Source organism: Aquarana catesbeiana, linkage group LG07, assembly GCF_042186555.1.
Source record: "Aquarana catesbeiana isolate 2022-GZ linkage group LG07, ASM4218655v1, whole genome shotgun sequence".
In the NCBI taxonomy this organism is placed as follows: domain Eukaryota; kingdom Metazoa; phylum Chordata; class Amphibia; order Anura; family Ranidae; genus Aquarana; species Aquarana catesbeiana.
In genome coordinates, this window is record NC_133330.1 from 218096945 (window position 1) to 218124499 (window position 27555).

At 42.1% G+C, this 27555-nt stretch overlaps 1 protein-coding gene across 1 annotated transcript in view; it reads right to left on the reverse strand.

Annotated features, from left to right (window-relative positions):
- Window positions 1-5914: 5914 nt before the first annotated feature.
- Window positions 5915-27555, reverse strand: part of RTCA (RNA 3'-terminal phosphate cyclase) — a 56584-nt gene continuing 34943 nt past the window's right edge. Inside the window, exons 7-12 of the mRNA XM_073593045.1 lie at window positions 25445-25586; window positions 23890-24014; window positions 23601-23659; window positions 11545-11639; window positions 7729-7833; window positions 5915-6256 (exon numbers count right to left, since the gene is read on the reverse strand). Of these exons, the coding sequence (XP_073449146.1) occupies window positions 6161-6256; window positions 7729-7833; window positions 11545-11639; window positions 23601-23659; window positions 23890-24014; window positions 25445-25586 (622 nt within the window). The 3' untranslated portion in view covers window positions 5915-6160. The remainder of the gene's footprint in view (window positions 6257-7728; window positions 7834-11544; window positions 11640-23600; window positions 23660-23889; window positions 24015-25444; window positions 25587-27555) is intronic.

Below are 27555 nucleotides of genomic sequence, written 5' to 3' on the forward strand. Positions count from 1 at the left end.
GAAAAAAAAAAAAAAAAAAAAAAACACAACAAAAAACGCTACACGCCCCTAGGAGCAGCTGAAAAAAAAAGTATGTATAAGGCCTTATAAAGGAAGTGTTACTCGACAGATCACCAAGTAAAAAACGGAAGGCAAAAAAAAAAAAAGAAAACTAATGCAGCCACTACATCTAATGATTGGTAAGCTGCAATACCTTACATTTTTGGTTTTGGTTTTAAAACCACTTCTCATACTGTAAGTCATTTTCTGTTTTGCACTTGTTCTCTCACTTTTCTGTAAAAAGAAACTATGGAAAAAAGAATTACTTTGCTCTTCTCAAATAAAAATTTCTTGATAAAAAAAAAATAATGCACACTAAAACAATCAATCTCATAAAAAATGGGTCATTGGGGTAAATAGGGCCTGATTAAGAGCAGTAAGGGAAGATTTTTTTTTTTTTAAGTTTTCAGGTTTGCAGCATTTGTAGTTCGGATCAGATCACAAAACAAGTCATTAATCTACAAGAATAGTCTGTAGTCTACAATAATAGTCTGTGGCAGTATAACTTTATTGCAAAATGATCGCTGTCACTAGCTGCTATAGTGATCATTCAAGCAGGAGCGGCTATAATTGGGTCTTGCTCACAAACCAGGACTTCATGTGTCAAGCTGACAGTGGGTACAATGAGTTTAGCACGGGCACATTTGGAAAAGCACTCATGGAGTGGAAATCCATTAACTTATATATATGTCCTGGAGGCTTACTGGAAATGTATAGTGTTTTGCATGCATGTCTTTAAAATCATTTACATCTTTTTAGTTTTTAAACAAAAAATAATGCATATGAATACTTCTCTCTTAAAGCTGAATAAAAACATCCTATCCTTAAGGCCAAGTTTAGATATGCAGCAGACTTTGCAGTCCCTCTAAAAAGTTGTTCACATTGGATCACTTTTCAGAGGCATTTGACAGGGACGAGGAGGCAATATGTCATCTCCTCACCGCCTTTTTTAACCCTGCAAATACCTTTCCACCGCACCACAACCATCTGCATTGCGCGTGGTTTGAGGGCAGTTGCAGCATGGCCCCATTCACTGCCCGGCGAACATGACAGGGTTGTATCATTTTTGCTTTGATTGCGTGCATGCCATCAGCTCAAGGGAAAGGGGAGGGTGATAAAAATGTGGCTCAGACCCTTTTTTTTTCTCTCCCAAAACACAAGTGTAAATAAGCCCTTACAGCTGAGAAAGGTGCTATCTTATCCCCTTCCCAAGACATCCTTGGCTTGTGCCTCTCCATCTCAAACCTTCCTTCCTCACCAAGCCTCAATTTACTTTAGCTACAGATGTGGTATTAGCCAAGCCAATAAACCATTGTAAGGGCTTGGATGAAGCAATTTACACAATTCACACCACATGGAAGGCCCTGGTGTTTTTTGTGTCTCATTCTTTACGATAATCTTCCTTCTCTCTCCCTCCATTTCTTTTCAATTTTCTTTATTAAAGGTTTTGCAAATTATACAAAATGGCATGAACAATCAGTCAGCAAACATATTTTCTGTTAAATGACACAAAAGTGTTGTACAGAACACAAAGGAAAAAAAAAAAAAAAAGGGGGGGGGGGGAGGGGGGGATAAAAACAATATTAGAACAAGTCACTTATATTGTTAATGATAGCTAAATTGTAATAACAAGGGGGGGAAAAAAAAAAAAAGGGGGGGGGGGAAGGGGGTATAAGCCCCTTGTCGTCAGTAACAGCCTTGGGTTAGACCCAAGGCCAGGTTTGATCCCAGTCTCCTCAACAAGGGGGGAGAGCAAAATCAAACAGGGCAGATGACATCCACCACCGGCCATTAGAACACCCTTGAATCATTAACTGTAGAACCATACTTTTTTAACAAGGAATGGAAGTCCCATTGTTGTTGTACACTATATTAGAGGATAGTGTTTGTTTGTAAGGGAGGGTTTCCCTCTTTCTGTAACATAACTGTAAACTTAAACCCTCAATGGTTCTAACTGTGATTCTAACTGTGATCCCGCCCTAGGATCAATTAGGGAAATTAGCGACAAAGAAGAAATTTTTCATCATCCCAAAAGGGACCTTGACAGCCGTCGTCGTCAGGGAGGTTGAGCCTTGAGCTTGGCCTTGCTTCTTGTGGAGCGCCGCACCTGGGATAGGGGGCTCTGCAGTGGCACGCTGGTTGGAGGTTTGGATTGTGGGGTATGGGGGGAGCCTCTATCTCCCTCCATTTCTATTTATTAAACTTTCCCTTCTATACTTTACATTGCTTCGATAACGACTTGGGTCTTTGTCTATGATTAACGCTTCCGCCTACATTTCCTTATACTTTTCATAACTCTGTTCCCTTACACATTTTGTCATGGTTATGCAATAGTTTGTCTGTCAGCTTACCTATCACCATGTGTACATCTCTAGAGACCAGCCGACTCTCACCAGACTGCCTTTATAATCTCTCCTCTAGCATGGCTCCACCCCAGCTCCTATCAGAGAACTCTATATTAACCTGTGCACTGCAGGACAGCCCTGCTGATCTACCTTTGTGTGTTTGGCTTCCTGTTTCCTGCTTGCCGTGTGCTCTAAGTTTGTTTTCTGTTACCGACCTTTTTTTGTTCTCAACTATTCCTGCCTGCTCATGACCCTGACCTTTGGCGTGTTCCCGACTATTCCTGTTTGCTTGTGACCCTGACCTTTGGAGTGTCCTCAACTATTCCTGTTTGCTTGTGACCCTGAACCTTTGGCGTGTCTCTGTTGTCCTTGTCTGCTTGTGGCCCCGACCTTGGCTTATTCCCTTACTATCCCTATCCTCCTGTTGCCTACTGTGGGCGTGAGCTAGGGGACCCTGGGGGCCGCGACCTGGAGCCAGTTGCAGCCCAGTCCATCCTCACCACTAGAGGCTCTGGTGAACACCTGCTGGCTCTTAGACTCCGCGCCCCAGGGAATCTTATGCTCTAACCCCGGAGGGATCTGTGTTGGTGTTCCAGCGGCCCTGCCTTCCTTACCACCCTGACTCCCATCTGCAGCAGTTAGCTGTAGGGTCCACTACCTTGCGGTGCACCCCTAATCCCAACGGCGTGCATCTGTCACCTAGCTTCAGGTGACCTGACACATTTATTTTCTGCATCAGGGGCTTGCATGTCTTTTTATGCTTATCCTTGTCATATACAGTATATGTACATATACACTGTATTGACCATTTCTATTGTATGACAGTTGTGCACGGATTTTACGTTATATATAAACCTCTGCAACTTAGTAATGGTTTCCTGTAAAAATCTTTAAAAAAATAAAATAAAATCTATTGAAAGTGAAGACATCTGTAATCTTCTAATCAGTCGCTGACTTTCAGGTCCAAGCTGTATACTGGGCATAAAATCTGTTCATAGGACATTAGTCCTTGCCACTGCACCACCCTCATCCAACAATCCAATGCTAGAACCTCACTGGCTAGTAAAGACTCTGGCAGTGGACTGTGTAATATCAGTAGGGCTTAGTATTAGCTTGATTACAGGTCAAAACCGATCATGGGCCTGGAATCCATGAATTTCACTGGGACTGCTTTAAAGATATTTACAGGTTCTTCCTGCCCAGGCCAATTTTCAGCTTTCAGCGCTGTCACACTTTGAATGACAATTGCGCAGTCATGCAACACTGTACCCAAACTAAATTTTCATCATTGTTTTGAGACAGATTGAGCTTTCTCTTGGTGGTATTTTATCACCACTGGTTATATTTTGCTAAACAAAACATTTTGAAAAAAAAAAAGTTCTTAGATTTCGTTATAAAATTTGTAAATAAGTAATTTTTCTGTGTGCTGATGAGGCGCCACTGACAGGCATCGCTGATGAGCACTGACAGTGTGATTATCAGTGTAAATGTTCCGTGTGGATTGCCGCTTACCGGCTCTGCCCTCCTCATGCAATAACCGGCAAATCCGGTTTACACTGTGACCAGCTGTGATTGGACACAGCTGATTACATGGTAAAGAGCAGCTGTGATAGGCGCTTTACCCCAATCTGTGATCAGCTGTGTCTGAAGGAGCAATCACAGAAGGACGTCAATAGACGCCCTCCCAGAAGTGTGCGACCGCGCTGTAGCCATCATTAGGCTAGAGCACGGTCAGGAAGAGGTTAAAGTGTTACTAAACCCACAACAGTCAAATCAGTTTGTATATGCAGTAAAGCATGCTTGTTATACTCCCTGTGGAACCTAAGGAGTTAATCCTGCACATTGTGTAAAAAGGCTGTTTAATCCGGTCTTCTCTGATCCTCCACAGTCCCCAATCCATCTCCTGATAGAACAGAGCCTTGGAGGCACTCTGCACATGCCAAGTTTGGTGTCTATTACTAAGAGATTTTTTTTTTCTTCGGAGGGTGCATGTGACCAGCACAGGGCCAATCAGCACTGTCCAGACAGAGGGTCAGGGGTTATGCAGTAGTCTCATAGGACAGTTAGAGTAGAATGAAAACTCCTCCTACAAGCTAAGTGGCCGGCTGGACAATGATAGAAGTCACAAGGCTGCTATATACTACTGATGAGAAAAGGTATTTAACAGTTTATACTGTATTTACTAAAATAATTGCATTTCTATGTTCTGTGTACTGTGGGAGACCAGATATAGTGAATGCAGGGTCCTGGGTTTATTAACATTTTAAAGTAGAACTAAAAAAGGTAAAACTTTTTTTGTTAGATTTGGATAGAGTGGAGAAGGATTTGAACACCTGTCTGGTTTTTGTCATTGTCTGTGACCCCATTAGGTAAATTCATCCACTTAATTTGTCCTGTTTACCATTATAACCAAAAGTGAAAATGGAAGAAAATCCCAAAATATGGGTTGTCACCAGAACAGGAACAGAGGAGGAAATCTTCCAACGGGAACATTAGTCATGGTGACAACCAGGAATTCCCTAATTTCCTTATTTCTACTTTAAAGATGAACTTCAGGAATTTGTACAAGAATTTAAAGTCAGCAGCTACAAATACTGTAGCTGCTAACTTAATAAACAGACACTCACCAGTCCAGGGATTCATTGCTCTGGGCCAGTTCTTTGCCAGTCTTCAGGTCCCAGGCCCCACCCTTGTTTGTGGGAAGCTGACTGTGGCTTCCTGGGACATTTTAGCTGGCTCAATGCGCGGGTCGTGCTGCGCTTTCTGAATGGACCTGCAGCCTCCTGGTATATGCGACGTGTCCCTGGAGGTTGTAGGCAGGGGATAGCAATCCCGCAGAGTGAAAGTGGGAGCAGGTACATGTCAAATAGGTACCCACTCCCAAAAATAATAAAATAAAAAAAAATAAAAAACATCCAAAAAGAGGTAGGGGGAGCAGTCTTTAGGACTTGACAGGTTTACTTTAAAGCCACAGAGCTGGGATTTTCAAGGAACATTCTTTCCACTACACATGCTCTAACAGTTATTAGAAGATGTATCAGTTTTTGGTGAACTTTCACTGAAGAATGTAAGTTATCTGTGTGATCTTTTACTAGGTTAACCATTTGTAAATCTATATACACACAAACATATTTTTTTTTAATAGATCAACGCAAATGTGTATGGTATCCAGCTAAATGATTTAATGTAACACATGAAAGCACTCATCAAAATGGAAGAGAAGTACTCTGATACGTGGCAGAAATGTTTTGCAAGGCATAACTTGCCTCTGTTGCAAATGACAATCAACCTGGAAAAAAGGAAATTTGCTGCTGGTTGGTGAATCCAACCAATCAGTGTAGTTATAAATGCATTGAAAACAGCTGCCATTTTCAGTAACTGATCAGTTATATAGACACTCATGTATCATCTGTTGGGTTGATCGCTCCATTTTATTACACTTCAGCTGAGCCTTTAAAGACGCGAAGTACAAATCTGATATGCAAGTCACAGCAAGTAGGCCAAGAAGTCTATAAAATCACAACCTGCCATCATTTTTGTACCTCCATTTATTTATGGCATTGGCAATTAACTGTCACAAGTCATAAAATATTAAATTTCAAACTCAACTTCATGCGCACAAAATTTCTGATTACCTCTCAGACTATAAACAAAATGGAAAGCTGTAAAATGCCAAGTCCTATGCATTGCCCCCATGTGTCATGCTTTCTTTATTGTATGCCATGCTGCAATCTGCGGAGACTTCACTTATAATCCTTTCCTTTGCTGTAACAATTTTATGAAGCATTCTTGTTCTGCATGCCGGTTCCTTGACATTCTATGATGTTGCTATCTGTGTTGGGTTCATCGCATTTTGTCACTGTAAACTTAGCCTGTTGGGAAGTAAAGACGTAAAACAGGTCATAATATATTAAAAAAAAAAAAAAAAAAAAAAAAAACACACATACACCACTGAGCAATTATTCTTGACTGACAAGCCAAATGGTCACTCATGGCTGACCAGCAATAGGCATGAAACTAATAGCACAAAAAAAGGAACAGTGGCGCTAGACCAATGAGATTAGGTAAAAAATTGTAGGACACCTGGATGCACAAATGCACATAAAAGATCTTTAAAAAAAGGAATGTGAATTATAAACATTACACATTAGATCATATTATAGTCCATCTAAGTCTGATGTAATTCTATCAGCACCTGAAGGCAGCATCCTTGGAGCGAAGCAGTGGACTCTGTGGGTAAAGCAGGAACAGAGGGGCGCCAGACTAAGTGCAGTATTAAAATCACAGATTTATTGGTAAAAGCATATAGCTACTCACAAGATTGAAGAATCAAAGTCTGTGTTGACTGGGTTTTCTCCTCACACATGCACATCATGTCTTATGCCCCGTACACACGAGCGGAATTTCCGTTGGAAAAATCTTGGATGGTTTTTCCGACAGAATTCCGCTTAAGCTTGCCTTGCATAAACACGGTCACACAAAAATTCTCGAGAAAATGAAGTTCAATGCTTCAGAGCATGCATCGAATTGTTTCCGAGCATGCATGTTTTTTTGCGCACCGGAATTGCATACAAACGGAATTTCCGTCAAGAACTTTTTCCGTCGGAAAAATAGAGAACCAGGTCTCAATCTTTTGCTGGCGGAAATGCAGATAGAAAAAGTTGGATGGAGCATACACACGGTCAGAATATATTCGACCAAAAGCTCCAATCACACTTTTTTTTACGGAAATTCCAACTGTGTGTATGCAGCATAAGAGCATGTCTCTGTGCAATGTCACCAGATGGACAGAATTGCTAGCACGACTGCCGGGTCCATGCTAGTGTGGTCAGTTTACATCTTGTGTCATTCCGCTGATGATACAGGCATGCTGTGCTAGAGTACAGCATGCTTGTATTTTCTGCAGTCAGTACACAAACCGTGCTTCCACCGCCACTTCATTCAGCTGTGAAGGGAACAGTGAGGTTATGCCGCCGGGCTGGATGGCGTGCCATCACTTCCTTCCATGACGTAATGCCCCAGCACTATACACCCCCACCAGCAGGTTCGTGCATCACCGTAGAAGCTGCAGCAATCACATAACCTGCTCCACTGACCCTCGGGAAAGTGGTAAAGGAATTCATTTTTTGAAAACAAGCTCATAGTGATTAAAAGCTTACAAAAAAAATAAAAACGCAAATGTTTTTTGCAGGTAAAAAAGGTGCATTTCTTATTCTCAGGAGCCTGCAGAGCTTTTTTTTTGTGACAAACCAATCAGACACGTTCACAAGGACAAATGATTGCCGATTGGTTGCCATGGGTTAAAGCACCCTACACACAGATCTTTGTTTTTATCAGGACTTACCTTTGTTAATTGCTCTGTGAAGTGTATGGCTGTTTGCGTATGCAGGGTAAGAGGACCTGTCCTAATCTGAGAGACTCCATCTGCCAGAGCCATGAAAATAATCAACTGTAAAAATAAGAAAAAAAAAAATTTTCAACATTGCAGTGGCTTTGATACAAAATTTACACAACTACACCTAACCTTAAAAGCCGGGGACTGGGTCATTTTCTGTGGCATGAATCGATTATAATCCGAACCAGCTTAAGTATGTTAGCCATTTATGTTCAAATATCTTTATGATAAAAAAAGTAAGTCCCAGTCAGACATTAGGGCTCATATGTCTAGGTTAGATATTAGGGCACATATTGACCCACACTCCCATGTGAAGGGGCAGTCTTCATTTGCATGGGATTCACAGGTGTTTAATGCAGACCCATGCAGGTAGCCTGATGAAATCAATGATAGGCAGCCAACTGCACAGATCTGCATGTGCAATGTTTACTATACACCTATGTTGGTCTTATGGTACGCAGTCTGTCTGCATTGGAGTGCAGTGGAACCAGAGCTTACATTACAGATCAAGTGACCACATTGAAACAAAAAAAAACAAAAAAACAAGAAATGTATTTAGGGCTGGTTTATACCACATTCCTCCTGTTCTATATGCATGTTTCCATACATATGTAATGCATTTTGCACGCATTACTTATGATTTATTTATTTTTTATAGAGTTGTATTTACGTGTATTTGAGGTACATTCATGTATGTTTATGTGCATTCCAGTACAGCATGCTGTACTTTTTATTTTCTTTAAAATAGGCTAATTGAAATACATTCATTTTGCTCGCATATACGTTAAAACCATTGGCCATCTTTTCGCATGGGCACGCTGGGCACTTGCCCGGGGGCCCCACATGCCTAGGGAGCCCCACGTTCACCTGGGGCCCCGGCCCACTGTGTGAACATCCTGCACATCGAGGGATTGGCGAACGAGCTGGCTGGATGTGCACTGTGCAGCTCCGATTAAAGACTTCACCTGTCAGATCCAAGCTGTGATGTCGGGTATGGTTGGAGTGTTACTCAGACCCACCCCCTCTGTCAAACAACCAATGTAATGAAAGAGCCGGCTCACATCACACTTCATTATTTGCAGTGCTCCTCCCCCCTTTATCACATCCGCACACCACACTTCCCCATTCCTCCCTTACACAGAGCACAGCGGCCCCTCCCCTCTAGCATGTTGTATCTAAGCCCCACCCCTCCCCCTACATCCTTTCTGGCATGAGCAGCAGGTGAATGTGAGGTGAGTGTATAGTGAGAGGAGGCTGAGCTCTGATTGAGACATTCACAGGAGGGACTACAGGTCCCAGCATGTCAGTTGCTTTAAAGCTGAGAAGGTATGTGTGTCTGCAGCTCTGTTTTTTATTGTGCCATCACTATGTACAGTGCTGAGGATATCACTTCCTGGGGGAAATGATGTGTCAGACTGGCCTCCCCCTAAGCTCTCTGTATGTATTAGTGGGATCTCTCATTGCAGATATTGCATCTCTCTGAAGATTGGATCTGTCCAATGTGTGGGCTCCAGGGCCCCCTACAGGAGATCTGAGAGGGGGATCAGGCATCTAGGGGTGTCTAGCAGTAAAGAGAACCTGTCATCGTCCATTCAGATCAAAGTAAAAGATAAGTACTAGAGCTGAGCGCCTCCATTGCTGACACCATCCCTGCACTCAACTGCCATCTGTCTGTCTGTCTGTAAGGGACCCGGTGAATGCTTTGCTCTGTGCCAAGGCCCCATCCCTGGTGTGGGGACACGTTAAAGTTGACATTTAACTGAAAATCTAATCGGGTACACACTATTCATTTTTTTCTCATTCAACCAGCAGGCTGAACGAAAAAAAACCTGACGGCTCTGGCTGGCTCTTTGATTACATTGGTTGTTTGACAGAGGGGGTGGGTCTGGGTAGCAGTCCGACCCATACAACATCACAGCTTCGATCTGATAGGTGAAGTCTGGCACATCCAGCTGGCTTGCTCGCTAATCCCTGGATGTTCACACAGCTGGCTGGGACAAAGATGTAAAGTGTCAGGATCAGTTGTCTGTTCACCTCCCCAGGTTTTTTTTTTCAGCCTTGTGTAGCCCTGCACTCACAGATCACCACTTTCACTTACTGGCAGGGTTCACACTGTTACGATGCAGGAACTCTGCAAATCCACTGCGGATTTCCGCATCGCACCAGAATCGCACAGCAGTTCACACTGCCATATGCAAACTGCTGGGGAGTGTCAATACAATGTTAATGACACCCCCATTTCAGCTCGGATATTGCACTGCGAACTGTCAGTTCGGACATGAATCGGATTGCATAGGTGTGAACACCCATGCGATCCGATTCTGGTGTGGACCAAAAAAAGGGTCCTGTGCGAGTTTAGTCCGAATGCGATGCAATTTCAGCCATACTATCTGTAGAACTCTTTTATAAACAAACAGTCTTTGACCTAAATTGTATTCGCCTTTACTTTCACTTTATTAAACAACTTCCCTGGTTGGTTAATATTTGTGTAGGTCCATATATATATTTATACCCCTGCTACACACCTGACATGGGCTATAACTCTCCTTTACTATTTTATATATATATATATATATATATATATATATATATATATATATATATATATATAAAAAATGAACAATTTGCCTCTAGTTCTGCTTGAAGGGCAGCTACTGATGATGTGGCATAAATAAATATTATATACATACAATAGCCTTTTACTGTAGGGTATATTTGACATATTTAAAAAAAAATCTTTAAAAGTACCACCTTTTGTAAGTCATTTTTTTCAATGTTGGCATTACTGGATCTGGAAAATACTATGGGGATAGCAATGGGAATGCCAACTTGGCCTCCCTGCTTACAGGCCAATCACATAGCTTGAGCACACAATGTGGTGAAGCAGGAGAGTGTCACATGATATCGTGATTGACCAGGATAGCAGGGGAGTGCATAGAAGGTAAATGCATGCTGCCTAAAGTATTTCTTATACATAGTGCCTGTTTTTTTGCACAGTATGGCCAGACCAGAGGACTGCTCTACAACTAAGCAAAGATCAACTTCCTGACAAGTAGCATCTACTGCAGGGACAAAGAATGACAATTTAAAAATCAGACTGCATGTGGCAGGCTTTAAGCCGGCCATAGATCCCTGCTGAACCTACCGAGATTTGATCTATCCATGGGCAGGCTGGTTGTACTGAATTCGATACATCAGTCAACTTCAGCACAACCAGCCTGTTGGATTTTTAGAATGTGATTACAGCCGGTGACTAGATCTGCCAGCAGTAATCATTGCGTCCTGCCAGCAGGGAAGGCTCTCCACCAGCAGAACACAAAGGCTGTGGCAGGGATTCCCCCATCAGCGCTGGCTGTGTTGATGATGGAATCAAGCAATTTTCTGCATCATCTTTGGTTTGCTTTCGGCTGGCCATGAATTTTAAAATCAAATTGTTTAACCCATGTTCAGTCTAGATTCACCAATAACTAATATATTACAAAAGCCTACTTAAAAAAAAAAAAAATCAACTTGCAATACGTTCAATCAAGTAGGCCTTCACACTGCATAGTGGTTTGTAAATCGAATAAAAGATTGTACAATTAGACTGAAACACGCATTGCCAGGGTTACTGCTTCTATCATGTATTTCTATTTACACTTAATAAGTGGTAGTACATGTACCCATATGATTACTTATGATGGATGACTGAGTACGACTGTCAGACTTCAGGTAATATCAGACTCCTGACCTTCAAGCTTTTTGTCTTAAAACTTTAGGTCATACCTGGTCCTGAAGATACTCATCAACACAGCCTCCATGACGCAGGTTACGGAGAAGGATTTCTGCAGCTTCAGCCCCTACACGGTCTGCAGTTACTCCTGAAGTACACAGAACAATTGAGTCAATGGTGGAAGTAAAACACATGACAATTTCAAAACAACCCTGGAAATGAAAGCTAAAGAGTATTCAACAAAGTGCTGAAAATTCCAATGATCAAGTCAAAGTGCATAACCCATAGTACCTCATCAGAATATACATGACTATTGTCAAACTAGTAAAATATGAATTATTACCGATTGTAATGCTTTACTGCACTTGGTAAATTAACTTATTCATGGAACCACTGGATAGTCAGTAACATCACATCCCCAACTCAACTTTTATGCCAAATCTTATATAAAAACTACCAGTTTACATAAGATTTTGCATTACTGCATTTTGTGCTATATAATGATATTCATACCGTATAGTCATTAGGAAGTTGTATAATGTAGCACATGGTTTTAGAACCTTGTTTTTACCCGCCTAGTGGATGCGCAAGTAGCAAGAGATAGCAGACACATATTGCATGCTTTCTGTCTGCAGATTTGCATTTCTAGTTCTGAATGGTAACCATTAGGATTAAGGCATTATACACCTTTTTACCTGCTTCTTGTGTTTTTCACCTACATAAATGTGCATTGATCACCTAGTTTCATATCATTTGTTGCACTTTATGCACAGCTTAATGTAAAATAAATCACAATCCCTGTGTCAGCAGTTTTTGTCAGCAGTTTTGTGTCAAAACATTCGGCATGGCACAACACAGGTTAATGCACAACTTCTGTCAGTAGTGCGACACCTGACACTTCCTGTGAAGAAAGTGCTTATCCCACAATCCCTCCCTGGGTCTCTGTCTAGTAAGCATGCAGGTGGAAGCTACACAGTAATTAGATGCAACACAGATACAACATGTGCAGACACTAAGCTGGGAGATGATGTGCTTCTCCACATTAGAACTCCATTTGTTATGAAACACAGAAGGGATGGCAAAGCATGCATTGGATGCTGTGTGACCTGGAACAAGTTGTTGTCTTGTCCCCTTGGTACACAGGGACCAGCTAGCTGAAGCAATATATGGATATGGAGGAATCGATCAGCCATGACACTACACACTGCAGTCACAACATATGATCCCATCATTGCAAGCCAAGACAAACAAAATACACCAATATAACATTTGAAAGGGTCCAATGACATTAAAGTGGAACAGGAATAACAAATGTTGGACATTTGCTACATACCAATACAATTCTTCTAATGATAGACTTACTACGTGTGGATGACCAATGAGTTGGGAAAAATCCTTTTTTCGTTCTGCCCGACACAACTGTAAGTGCCAAACTTCCGCTGCTGTAAATCAGCTCAGCTTCCATCTCTTATACAGAAGCACCACTTGCTCTCAACCACATCCATTTATTAAAACGCCTTGTGTTCTATTGACAGAATACAAGGCATTATGTGACTGACAAGGGGAGATCCTGACATGAATCCACCCAGCCTCTTCTCTTGTTAAATCACAGAGCATCTTGTATCCTGTAAATAGAATTCCAGAAGTTTTATGAATAAAAGAGGCAAATCGTGAGCTATTCTATTTATGGCAATATGAGAGACAGAACTTTGATATACAGATCTGGAGTTTCAGTGCTTACAGTAGCATTGGGGCTGAATGAAACTAACAATTTTACCTAATGCAGCAGCAAGCCTTACATCGGGCTCCTATCATGACAGGTAATTTGTTGGTACTTTACCTCAAACAGTTAAAGAGGAGGTTTTCCCACCCCACGAAAAATTTAAAGTGAGCAGCTACAAATACTGCAGCTGCTGACTTTTAATATATGGACACTCAGGGGGGCGTGACCGGATGCAGGTGTGAGCGGTGAGTGAGTGCTCTCTCCCGGCTCCGACCCTGATGCTGCACTAGCGCTGCTATTCGAATGGGCTTGTCCAGCCGTGTGAAAGCCGTGTGAAAGCCCTGTGAGCTCCCGGTTCCTGCCTTTGATTCTTAGAGGCTCCCACTGGCTGATTACTGAGGGATGGCATGCTGATTGGCTGGGGCGGCAAGGGAGAAGGCTGGGGAAGATCAGCTGTTATTTTTCCCCGCCGTGCTGCTGAGCGGAGTTCGGGAACAACTACCGCCGCCGTGTCTGTGGCTGTGCCTGGTTGCCTAGCGACGCCACGCCGTAACAGCGGGAGGCTCGATACGCTGATCAGCGGGGGCGGCAAGAGAGGAAGCCAGGGAAGATCAGCTGAGCGGAGCCTCGGAAATAAATACCGCCGTTGTGCTTGTGGCTGTGTCTGGTTGCCTAGTGACACCTCGCCGTCACAGCGGGAGGCTGAGTAAGTAGAAATAACTGCAAAAGCCCTGCTGAAGCCCTGCAAACTCCCTAAAGGCTAAAGGGAGAGAGGTAAAGATCCTGATCTGTATATAAGCATATAGTACAGTGACAGTGTGTTAAAGCAGGGAGACTGGGACCTGTCCCTTGTTACTATAAAGAGTGGTCAGCTAAAGCGAGGAAAGATTGGCTGGTGGACTTGTCAGACTGGTGGGCTATAGAGTGCTTAGAGTATCCTAGCTGGCTATGTCCATAAGGGAGGGGGAAGATTAACTACAGCAGCCCCAAGAAAATATGCCTATTCAAGTTACCCGGGCAGCCAAAGAAAAGGAGAAGGGGTCTCAAAATGTATCCGCATTAACAGTCGCTGCGAAGCTGGAAAAATTTGCACATAGCGCTACGCAGTCTCCAGCCAAAAGTAATCAGCCGACTTTGGGAAAGTCGTCAGCTTGGGGCTCGGGGGACAGAAAGAGCCTGGCGAAAGGACCTGATAACCAGGTAGCCAGCACAAGAGTAATGAACAAAAAAAGCTTGGAGAGGGAGCAGCCAGGAAGAACAGGGGATAGCAGCCCCAATACAGCCGTAGCCAGTGATCAAAAACCCACCTTAAAAGAGGTATTATGTGCCATAAACGCATGCAGGAGCTCGATAAGCGGGATGTGGGAAGAGTTGAAAGCTTTAAGTGAGGAGTTTTGCAGCATTAAACAAGAGCTTCAGAAAACAGTGGAGAGAGTTAAAGGTGTGGAGGAAAGGGTTAGCCAAGTAGAAGACATTGTAACCCCAATGCGGCATGAGTTTAAAAAAATGCAAGCACAGCTAGACGCCAACAACCTTAAAATGGATGAATAGGTCCCGAAGACAAAACGTAAGAGTGATGGGTCTCCCCGAGAAAAGCGAGGGTTCCCGCCCCGAAGAATTTATGGAAAAGTGGCTTAAGGAGGTGTTTGGGGCTGAGGCTTTTTCACAATTTTTTTCTATTGAGCGAGCCCACAGAGTGCCTTCCAGATCAGCATACTCAGGAGATCGCCCGAGACCAATGATACTGAGATTTTTTTGTTATAAAGATAAATTGAATTTAATGCAAAGGACTAGAGAGAAAGGAGACTTTTTTTTTAATGGAGCTAAAATATCGATATACCCAGATTATTCCCCAGATCTACAAAGGAGAAGAGCAGGTTTTTTGGATATTAACGCACACTACGGAATCATAACATTCCATATGCATTATTATATCCTGCATGGCTGCGTATAGAGGCTCTAGGAACTATCCGTTTTTTTGAAACTGTCAAAGGAGTCACGGACTGGTTTGAAGAGAACAAAAAGAACTTATAAAGATGAAATCGCATATGGACAACTGAAGGGTTTTTTTTTTTTTTTGCAGCAGTAGGGGTCGGGAGAGGGAGGGATGGGCGGATGATGTGTAAGTTGAGAGCATTGTTTAGAGTGGTGATGGGGTTTTTTGTAACCCTTGGGTCAATGGGGTTACTGGGGGGGGAGGGGGGGGAGTGAGGGGAGCATGGGGAGAAGTGGGGTGGATGAGGTGGGATGAGGGGAGAAGAGAGGTCACAAGGAAGGCTCCTAGGGCACGCCGAGTGAGGCAAGGGAGGGGGCAGAAGGGATTATTTTTAAGTAGGGGATAGCACAGTTGTATCAATTATGGTTAAAATGTACAGAGCACAGTTAAAAAAATTTCTGAAGATGAAAGAAATGAAATTTAAATATTTAAAGTTTATAAGATTTAATAAAATGAGGAACACTGTTTTGGATGGAGTTGGGGGGGGGGGGTTTGTGTGGGGGTAATTCTCCTCTGGACCCGCTTGGTCCCCTCCCCATAATAATAGCACTGAGTGTGGTAAAAGGGGGTATTGTTGATTTGAAACAGAAGGCCAAAAGGCCAGGGGGAATAAGGGCACATGTGGTGAATTGGTATTATCAGTTTAGATGCTGGAGATTTCTTCTTTGTAGTCCTTTTCAAAAAAGTGCCGGTTTAAAGCAGCACAATCGTATGGCCACGACTTCTCAACATATTAGCAGAAGGATAACCTTATTCCGGTATTTGTATAACTGGTATAGTTCTTTGTTGATGTATATTCTGAATGCAGCCTAGATCATTCGGGATAAGTTCCTGGAACATCAGAGGTATGAGTGAGCCTATGAAAAAAGCTACTGTGTTCCAGGAATTAGAATCTTGTGCTACCGAGGTGATATGCCTGCAGGAAACTCACTTGACCGATGAGACCATGTTATCAATTAGAAATAAAAAATTTCAGTTACAATATCACTCAGTGTACTCCTCCTACTCAAGGGGAGTGAGTATTCTGATTAGAAAGGGTTTGATGTTTTCCTGCAGGGATGTCAGTATTGATAAATTGGGGTGTTTTATTTTTTTGTATTGTTTGAGGGTAGGCCTTTTGTTATAGTAAATGTGTATATTTCCCCACCTTTTAAAATGGAGATCTTGTTCTTGTTACTAGGGTTCTTGGAGGATAAGAGAGAGGTCCCAGTGGTGATAGTTGGGGATTTGAATGCCTTTCTTGATAGCAGGCTAGACAGATTTCCGCCAGGGTTTAGTGGAGGCAGAGGGTCGGAGGGAAGGCTGGCACAGTTCTTTGAGGAGGTAGGGTGGTGTGACATGTGGAGGGCTCCTAATCCCATTAGCCAACAATATTCTTGCTTTTCAGGGACCCACCATATGCTCTCCCGTATTGATATAGCCATAGGTAATCAAGAAGCCCAACCCCTAATCGATAGAATTGAATATCGCCCAAGGGGAGTGTCCGACCATTTGCCACGGATATTGACAATAACCATGTGGGATAATGGTGGCCTGAGAATGTGGTCATTAAATCCAACATGGTTGGAATTGATGGGGAACAGGGACGAAATTATTTTAAGACTGAGAGAATTTATCGACTTTAATACAGGTACTGCATCGGGGGGTGTGATATGGGACTCTTTGAAAGCGTTCCTCAGAGGGCTTTTGATCCAACAGATATCTAAGTTAAAGAAGCAAACAAGGGCAAGGGGAGAGCGTATTAGGGAAGAGGTTCGGGAATCAGAAAGAAAGTATGTGTTAGGTCTGACTATGGAAAATCGAGACCTCTGGGTATTGAAGCAACAAGAATACAAAAACGAAGAAATTAGAAGAGCAGAGAACAGGAAGGTTTTTCAGAGGCAAAGGAATTTTGACGAGGGGGAAAGAGTGGGTCGGACGTTGGCTTTGTTGGCCAAAACCAATTCTCCCTCTTCAATAATTCCCATGATTAAAACAAAGAAAGGGGATATTTCATCACATCCTTTGATAATTAATGATACATTTGTAGAATTCTATAGTGATCTATATAAGACGCGCCACTGTCCTGAACAAGTAGAGATGGAGGAATTTTTGGGAGGTATTGTTCTGCCGGTGCTGTCGGACGCAGATATGAATAGTCTGGAAGTACCAATAACATTGGAAGAAATTGCGCAAGCAATAAAGAATATGCCGAGCCAAAAGTCCCCAGGTCCCGATGGATTGCCAGTCGAGGTTTATAAACAATATGGGGAGGTGTTGGCCCCGGAACTTCTGAAGACATTGAATTGGTCAGCTGCAGTTGGGAGTTTACCTTCGTCAATGTCTGAGGCTATTATAGTACTGATCCAGAAAGAGGGGAAAAATCAATTAGAAACATCGTCATACAGACCAATTTCATTGCTGGGCACGGATGTCAAGATTCTGGCAAAGGTCCTGGCAGCCAGGCTGAATAAATGTATATCTAGTCTGATTCACCCGGACCAGTCTGGGTTTATGCAGAATAGGTCTACTAGTAAAAACATAAGAAGGACCGATTTGAATCTCCAGACTCCGGTAGAGAATGCAGGCTCCAGGGTTGTCTTGTCCTTGGATATCGCCAGGGCATTTGACTCCCTGGAGTGGGGCTATTTATGGTGGGTACTGGAAACATTTGGGTTCGGCCCCCTGTTCATTAAGTGGCTTAAGATACTATATCACCATCCCAATGCTAGATTAAAAATAAATAATACATACTCAGAACGGATCTCCCTTGAGAGGGGGACTAGGCAGGGGTGTCCCTTGTCGCCCCTGCTGTTCGCCCTGGCAATGGAGCCGTTCGCGGAGGTAATAAGAAGCTCTCCAGGCCTGCAGGGTTATAAAAGAAAGGGGGGTGAGGAGAGAATAGCACTATATGCTGATGACGTGCTATTGTTTCTGGGGGACATGGGGCCGTCATTAGTAAAGGCAATGCAGTTGGTGGAAGGGTTCGGAAGGATTTCGGGGCTAATAGTCAACTGGGAAAAATCTACACTTCTCCCGCTTGACTCGACTACCGGTTCCCTCCCGCAGGAAATACCTCGCTTTAGGGTGGTGGAGAAGTTCAAATATTTGGGTATAGTAATAACCAATAACCCAACCCAGTATATTAGAGACAATCTAGCTCCGCTTTTGGAAAAGTTTAAAAGGAAGAAAGACATCTGGTGCCGGCTCCCTCTATCTATGGCAGGGCACGTAAATTTGATCAAGATGATCTGGATGCCACAATTAATGTACATATTACATAACTCACCGGTTTGGATTGGGAGGGAATGGTTTGTAAAAATAAATTCCATCTTTCGTGAGTTAATTTGGAAGAAGGGTCAGGCCAGGATCAGTCTTCAGACCTTGCAGCGCCCTGACAAGGAGGGGGGATTGGCGGTGCCCCACCCATATAGATATTTTCTGGCGGCCCAGTTGCAGCATCTGGGGGGGTGTGAGTGCGGGGGAGAGGTGAATACCAGCGCAAAAATTATGTTATCAGGGAATCCGCATAATTCCCTGGTAGGGGCACTGGAAGCCGGAACATTAGGAAGTGTATTTCCAACATATAAATTGGTTATAAAAGTCTGGCGGTCAGTGAAGATCGAAATGGGTTATAGGGGGGTTCACCTATATGGCAGAATGGGCAGCTACAAGAACTGAAGGCTATAGGAGTAAACAGGATCTGGGAAAGGGCGGGTATAAATAGGCTGAAGCAAATATTTGATGGCAATATATTAAAATCCTTTGCGGACCTGAGACGGGAGTTTGGAATTCCTAAAGAAACATTTTATTTTTACCTCCAGATTAGGCACGCACTAGAGAAGCAATTCAAGATCAAGGCACCGGAATGGTGTAGTGCACCTCTGCTTAGCAAGGTGGTGAGGGTACCTAGTTTTAAAGGGTTAATATCAGGGATTTATGACCATCTAACGGCAAGGGCAATTAGTTTGGCTCCAATTTCGCGTGCAAGGGAGGGGTGGGGGGCCGATGTGGGGGAGCTGAGCGATGACCAGTGGGAGAGGATATTGGAGCTCGGTCCACTGGTGTCCCTCTCTCCGTTGCAGCGGGCATCGTACCTCTTGCTTGTACACAGAGCCTACTATACCCCCAAGAGGCTGCATAGATTTGGTCGAAGACCAGACGATAAATGCCCCAGATGTCTAGAGACGGGCGATCTTATACATATAATGTGGAGATGCCCGAAATTAGCTAGGTATTGGACTGAGATCCTAAACATTATAGAAGCTAGATTTGGGATAAGAGTGGAATACGAGGCTAAGGCGTGTGTGCTGGGGCTAATCAGTAAGAATATTGGGGAAGACCACATAGGTATAGCAATTGTGCGGGGTTTATACCAGGCGAGGAAATTGATTGCGAAAGCATGGTTATCAGCAGTGCCTCCTACTCCTGAAAAATGGGTTAGCACAATAAACTCACTGGTTGGAACAGAGAGGACAATCTATATTAGAAGGGGAAGTTATAGGAAGTTCTCAAAGATTTGGGGTTTGTGGTGTCAGGGTAGGAATATATAAATCTTTAGTGTGGGTAGGATCATTAGTATCAAGGAATAGATATTTGAGGGAATAAGTATTAAGTAATATGTATCTAGTTAGGTAATAAGTTTTGTCAAATTTAAGATATGACTATTTTATTGGAAGCAACTGTGGGGGAGGAGTAATTGGGGTGAGTGGGGAGAGGGGTGGGGGGGGATAAAAGGGGAAGGAAAAAAAAAAATATATGGACACTTACCTGTCCAGTGAGCCCATGATGTCGGCACCGCAGAAGATCTTCAGGTCAGCTGTTGGGTGCAGCCACCGCCTTTGCCGGTAAGGGAACCCGGCCGTGAAGCCTTTCTGCTTCACAAATGGTTCCTTACTGTGCTGCACTTTCTAATTGGCCCCTAGCGGTGGAGGAAAGGGGCCAAACTTCTGAGAGACGGCGCCACGGCCTTGTCTCCCAGAAGTGGGAAAGGGGACCTGTCAAAAACAGGTCCCCATTTCCCCCCTCCTCCCTGAAAGGTGCCAAATGTGGCACCGGGGGGAACGACGAATAGGCGGAAGTTCCACTTTTGGGTGGAACTCCGCTTTAAAAACAAAATGACATGTTCACAATCTCGTCTTTCATAAAATGCCTTGTATTCTACTGAATAAGGGAGAGGCAGGGCAGATGAGTGTCAGGACTGCCCCCTGTCCATTCACATAATGCCTTGTATTCTGTCAATAAAATACAAGGCACTTTATAAAATGGATGCAGCCGAGAGCAAGTGATGCTCTTCATCTTGCCTACTTTGTATGAGCGACAGAACTTTGATTTGCAGCTCCAGAAGCTCAATATTACGGTAATGTTGGGGCTGAATGAAACTAAGAGTTTTACCTAACACAGCAGCCAGCCTCACATGAGGCACCCATCATTACAGGTAATTTATTGGTACACATTAAAAGTCCACAAATAGTTTTAAAGCAGATCTCCAGCCAAAAAAAACATTAAAAGATGAAATAATAAAACCAGCTTTTTGCTTCAACCCTAAAATTAGCCCCAAAGCCCCTGTTTTCTAGTTGCCCACAGTTAGATGACCAGCATCATTCAACCCATTTCCTCTGTGCTGGACCTCATCAAGATTTTCAAAGGTGTCAGGTACGAGCCTGAACATTTGCTTGTTTTCCTTTGCAAAGAAAGCAGGTGAACAGGTGTATTAGTAATATCTGGTTAGTTCAGCAACTCCCAACTTCAAAAGAATATTCATTTTTAATCCAGAGTAGAGCTGCACGATTTTAGATAAAATGAGAATCACAAATTTTTTGCTTTGAATAAAGATCACGATTCACGCAGCATTACATCATCTTTACACAAAAAAAATTGGGCTAACTTTACGGTTTCGTTTATTTTTTTTAATTCATTAATTCAATTTAATTCAAGTGTAGTTTTTCCCCAAAAATTGCATTTGAAAGACTGCTGCGCAAATACAGTGTGACATAAAATATTGCAACGACCACCAGAAAAAAAAAAAAAAAAAAGATATATAATGTTTGGGGGTTCTAAGTAATTTTCTATCAAACGTTTAACTTGTAAGCAACAAGTTTTTAAGTGGTTAAACTGACTTCATTTACAGACCGAAGTTCATCCCTTTGATCTAAAAGAACTAAATGTTATTGTATCTCTTCTCTTGCTCTCAGCGCTGAGGAACGTTGATAAATATTTGCCGGCTTTTTTTTCCCGACAGCTCGGCTCTGCACTGTTTACACAGAAATGGCTGATTAGGATTGTGAAGGGGGTTGAATCGAGATCGTGATTTTTTAACGATTAATCGTGCAGCTCTAATCCAGAGGTTTTTTTCACATATACATGAAGATAATACATTGATACGCAAGCCCATTGTTTTCAGTTTGTAAGTTAGTTATAATTATTTTTTGGAAAAAAGCACATGATATGACCTAGATATAAAAACAGAATACAGCGGGGGGTGGGAGACAGAAAGGTATGTACCTACTTAGCAGTGTTATATGCAACAAGAAAAGATAGCGGAGAACCACATGTGGCTCCTAAATCCCAGGCCACCACAGTAAAGTGTATCATAGAGGTTTTCTTAAAAGCAATCACAGACCATTTCATTTTTGATTTGAAGTCTGTATTCTGGCCATTAGACGTGGCATAGTAATAAAACCGTACAGCTCTGTCATTACATTTGTCTTTTTAATTACAGCACTGCAGGCTCCTTGGGACTCAAGCAGAAAATTTTGTGCTGCGGTCCTATGCCAATTAATTTTTTTTTTCCAGGACTTTCTGTATAATGAATACAATACTTTTATGCAGTATTAACACAATAAATATTATGACACTCTTAAAAATGAAAGAGCTCAATAAAGAGACTAATTTACAAAAGCTGGGAGGAAATTTAGAGCTGCTACCAGTAACAATCAATGAGCTAGCAGTGGAAAGATGAAACAAACTTCTACTGTTGAAAAAATGATGATGAATCTGGGCTTTTTCTATTGTTTGGACATTTTGCAAAAAGTGAAACAGTATGACTTAGACAGAAAGCATTGCAAGCCATATGTAATATTTGGCAATTTCAAAAATAGAAATTGTTTTTATAAGGCCAATAGAGCTGTGCGTGCTTCCATTATCTAAAGACTTTGCTGCTATTTATCTCTCATATACAGTATTGCTAAACTTTACTGCTATTTATCTCCCATATATTGCTGAGCTTTACCGCTATTTATCCCACTATATTGCTGATCTTTAAAGCATCACTTTTAAAACATGAAATAATAAAGCATGGGGTCTATAATTATACTTGCTAGAACTAAAGCTGCTATTTGACTTTTAGCTAAACAGATTATGCTGAGAAGGGCTTAGGGTAAAGCCTGGTGCACACCACTAGTTTTTTTGGACAGCTCCGGTCGGAGCCGCTGTACTAACGATCCAACATTAGTACAGTGATCTACCCTGGTGTTATTTTGTGTTCTGACAGGGAGACAGACCCCCACCAGAACACTCCGGTCAGCCATTGGCTGAGAGCGTCGATCTGGAGTCGGTCGGCTGCTGGTTTTCCAGCATGGTCATCCAACAGAAGTCAGGCAAATGGCCGGCTTCTGTCGAACCTGCTGCCTTACACACAGGTGAAATGTTGGACAGTTTTTTTTGAACTGGCCAATGTTGCCCGACATTCAGCCCATGTGGCTTTAGGGTAAATGGACAATTTTAGAGTACTTAAGTGCCTTTCTCTAATGAACAAGAGCCTAAGCAGTTCATCAAACTATGAGAAAAGAGTTCCCAAAGTATACTCCAGCAAATGATGTTTGGGTCACAGCGGCAAAAAATCTGAATAGTAAGCAGACAGATGTGTCATTACATTTGGGAGGAAGACCTGAAGGAAAGTGCAACAACTGGATAAAGAAGCACACATGACAGGCTGACAACGCTTCTACTGCCTCTTGGCGTTGTCCGTCTGCAACAGAAGTATTGCAACTAGCAGAATCTCTAGGTAAGAAACTTTGGTAAGAAAGATTCATAAAAATTATTTGTTTGAGAAAACCATATACAATAAAGCATAACCCCAAACATGCAGAAAAAAATGTATTAAATTAAGCTTACAAGAAAAAAATAATCAAAATAGAAAAATCACATAAAGCTGTGTGCTGATCCCCATGGGTTTCCTCTGGATACTCCAGTTTCCTCCCATACTCCAAAAGACATTCTGGTAGGTTAATTTGGCTCCTGTCTAAATTGGCCCTAGTATGTGTATGTATAAATGTGAGTTAGGGACCTTAGATAGTAAGCTCCTTGAGGGCAGGGCTGATGTGAATGTACAATATATGTGTAAAGCACTGCGTAAATTGACAGCACTATAAAAGTACCTGTAATAAATAAATAAAATAAAGCAGTATTACCCTTCTTCCCTAGCGATGATCCTGCAAATATACAACCTGTGGAAGTTTCAGCAACAATTCTATAAAAGAAATAAATATTAACAGATAAGTAGAAAGAGTTTTTTTTTTTTTTTTTTAAGATTTTAAAATTTATACTGCAAGAACAGTCATGCCTATCTCCATACAAGCCATAAATCATCTTGTGTTAAAGACAACTCTGTATCATCCACACAGTCCCATTGCACACCAGTGTCCCCCCCCCCAAAACGTCTTCATACAACCCATAGACATAGACCCAGACAACACTTACATAATGCCGCTACCGTTTCCCACTGCTTTGTCTGCAGGCTCTTGGACACCTTGAATGTTCACATACAGGTCCCTCAACTCCCGTCGTATGCAGCGCACTGCTGCTGAAATCATGTCCTTTACCATCTTGCAGTGAGATTAAGAAAATATGGTGCAGATATTAGGCTTTTTAGGGAAAATTATATGTCATAAATGAAAAAACTTTGCTATTGTGCAACTATATTTTTGCTGAAATTGGAGTGAAAATGTAAATGATAATGTTTAGAACAAATGTTATGCATAATTTCATCAGCCAGTGATGTTACTTAAATTTAATAATAGGATAAGATAGCACCAAAAAACTCAGCAGAGTTTAGACATGTTTCTGGAGGTAAACATGAACCAGAACAGTAAAAATAAAGCTAGCCATGCACTAGTAGAATTTTGTTTGAAAATGTTTATGTTAAAGATGGTTTGATTTTCTAATCATTAGTGGGGTCAAATAGATATTTCTTTTTTTCACCACAGTGAGAAGAAGATTTGAAGACGCAGTATGGAAATTTTTCCATGAATGAACAAATTTCTAGGGCAGGCCATAGACGGTGCAAATTTCTTTCCTGCAAATTTCGATACCTCTATCAACACAGACAGTGCTGACAGGGGAATCCCTCCTGCCGAGCAATTGTCTGCTACCGGCGGGGGAAGCTGTCTCCGCTGGGAGAAAAACAGTAATTATTGCTAGTGGCTGTTAGCGTTAATCGCAACTGAATCCAGCATACTGGTTGTACCCAAGTTGATCGATTGATCAACTTGGTATATGCAGCCTGCCCACACACGGTCCGAATCTTGGCAGGTTCAGCAGAAACCGTGTGAGATTCGAACTGCCTATGGCCGGCCTAACAGTGAATTTTGTTTGGGAAAGTTCATTCACTCCAAAATAGAACGTTAAAAGCAAATGTTTTTTGAAGTACTTTCAAATGACATTCATCAAATGATCAAATATACAATTGGGAATTTTCCTACAAACATTCGTAAAAAAAAAAATCTACTGCCGTATTGGCCAGCTTGGGAGTAGTCCCAAAAATATGAGCCTCAGGGTAAAGCAGCCAAAAGTCACGAAGGGTGGTTTTTGGTAGCTCAACCGGGCTTTCAAAATGGTCTGCAACAAACTGCTAAGAGTATAGATCGATCTCTCATCGATGGAACAGATTTCTCCTAATGATGACAGCTACAAAGTAGAATGTAGTAGTGGTTATTTGCACACAACTGCTGCATTAGGCTGCCAGGTGTGATTAATTGTTGTTGTAGAAGTATATAACCATCCTATTAGAGACATAAGTGCATTCTCATAATGTGGGCACTTATGTAGCAGTGCCCAAGCATAATGATCCCGGTCAGACTTTCTTCTATTCTTTTATTTATGTAGCCTGGTGATAGTAGCTTTGGCTGGACTAGAAGATAAATAAATCAGATAGAGCAATTATCTTTTTGCTAAACTGAACATACACTATATGTGTGTGTGTGTGTGTGTGTGTGTGTATTTACACAAATACTATATAGGAAATGCACACACTGACCTTGTAGGGAAGAACTCCAGCCACAAAGGCCCGTCCATAGATCTTTGTGATGGTGCCTCTGTCTGTTAGGTTGATGGGCTTCAAATATTTTATAGGAGATACTCTGACTAGTATTTCCCCTCCTCCACGTGGGTAGTAACCCCTGCAATAAAAAAAGTTGTCAGCACCAGTTCAGAACACCATGCCAGTCAATATGTTGTTTTCAATTTGATAAACAGATCAGATCATTATAAATATCTTAATTGATTATCTAATTACAGATACAGTATGTATAATATATACAGAAGACATAAAAATCCAATTACAGTGAGGGGAAAAAAGTATTTGATCCCCTGCTGATTTTGTACGTTTGCCCACTGACAAAGAAATGAACAGTCTATAATTTTAATGGTAGGTTTATTTTAACAGTGAGAGACAGAATAATAAAAATCCAGAAAAACGCATTTCAAAAAAGTTATAAATTAATTAGCATTTTAATTAGTGAAATAAGTATTTGTCCCCTTCGCAAAACATGACTTAGTACTTGGTGGCAAAACCCTTCTTAGCAATCACAGAAGTAAGACTTTTCTTGTAGTTGGCCACCAGGTTTGCACACATCTCAGGAGGGATTTTGTCCCACTCCTCTTTGCAGATCCTCTCCAAGTCTTTAAAGATTCAAGGCTGATATTTGGTAACTCGAACCTTCAGCTCCCTCCACATATTTTCTATTGGATTAAGATCTGGAGACTGGCTAGGCCACTCTAGCCTGGCTGCGGGAAGGAGGTTCTCACCCAACATTTGATGGTACATGGCCCTGTCCATCGTCCCTTTGATGCAGTGAAGTTGTCCTGTGCCCTTAGCAGAAAAACACGCCCAAAGCATAATATTTCCACCTCCATGTTTGATGGTGGGGATGGTGTTCTTGAGGGTCATAGGCAACATTCCTCCTCCTCCAAACACGGCGAGTTGAGTTGATGCCAAAGAGCTCAATTTTGGTCTCATCTGACCACAACACTTTCACCCAGTTCTCCTCTGAATCATTCAGATGTTCATTAGCAAACTTCAGACGAGCCTGTACATGTGCTTTCTTGAGCAGGGGGACCTTGTGGGCACTGCATGATTTCAGTCCTTCACGGCGTAGTGTGTGTTACCAATTGTTTTCTTGGTGACTATGGTCCCAGCTGCCTTGAGATCATTGCCAAGATTCTCCTGTGTAGTTCTGGGCTGATTCCTCACTGTTCTCATGATCATTGAAACTCCACAAGATTTTGCATGGAGCCCCAGACCGAGGGAGATTGACGGGTATTTTGTGTTTCTTCCATTTGCGAATAAATCGCACCAATTGTTGTCACCCTCTCACCAAGCTGCTTGGCAATGGTGTTGTAGCCCATTCCAGTCTTGTCCAAGTCTACAATCTTGTCCCTGACATCCTTGGACAGCTCTTTGATCTTGGCCATGGTGGAGAGATTGGAATATGATTGATTGCTTCTGTGGACAGATGTCTTTTATACAAATAACAAGCTGAGATTAGGAGCACTCCCTTTAAGAGAGTGCTCCTAATCTTAGCTCGTTACCTCTATAGAAGACACCTGGGAGCCAGAAATCTTGCCGATTGATAGGGGATCGAATACTTATTTCACTCATTAAAATGCAAATCAATTTATAAAACTTTTTTGAAATGCGTTTTTCTGGATATTTTTGTTGTTATTCTGTCTCTCACTGTTAAAATAAACCTACCATTAAAATTATAGACTGATCATTTCTATGTCAGTGGGCAAATGTACAAAAACAGAAGGGGGATCAAATACTTTTTCCCCTCACTGTAGATAAGATAAGACTGGTCTGCATTGTAGGTTTCTGTGTAAAAAAAATAAAATGCATCTGACCTACCTTTGAGTATTTCAGACTAAAACACATTGAGGGGACATTACAAAAAGTGACATAAGCTTTTTGCTTGCGCCACTCTAAGCTGGGAAATGGAGCAGATCCTGCCCCTAATTTACAAAATGGGCACAAACCTTTTGTTAATTAGGAGTGATCTACTCTATGATATATGCTGTATCTGTGACAGACACAGCGCAGAAAGTAATTTACCTGAATCTGCATGCTCTGGATCCCTCTGCTTGTCTTGC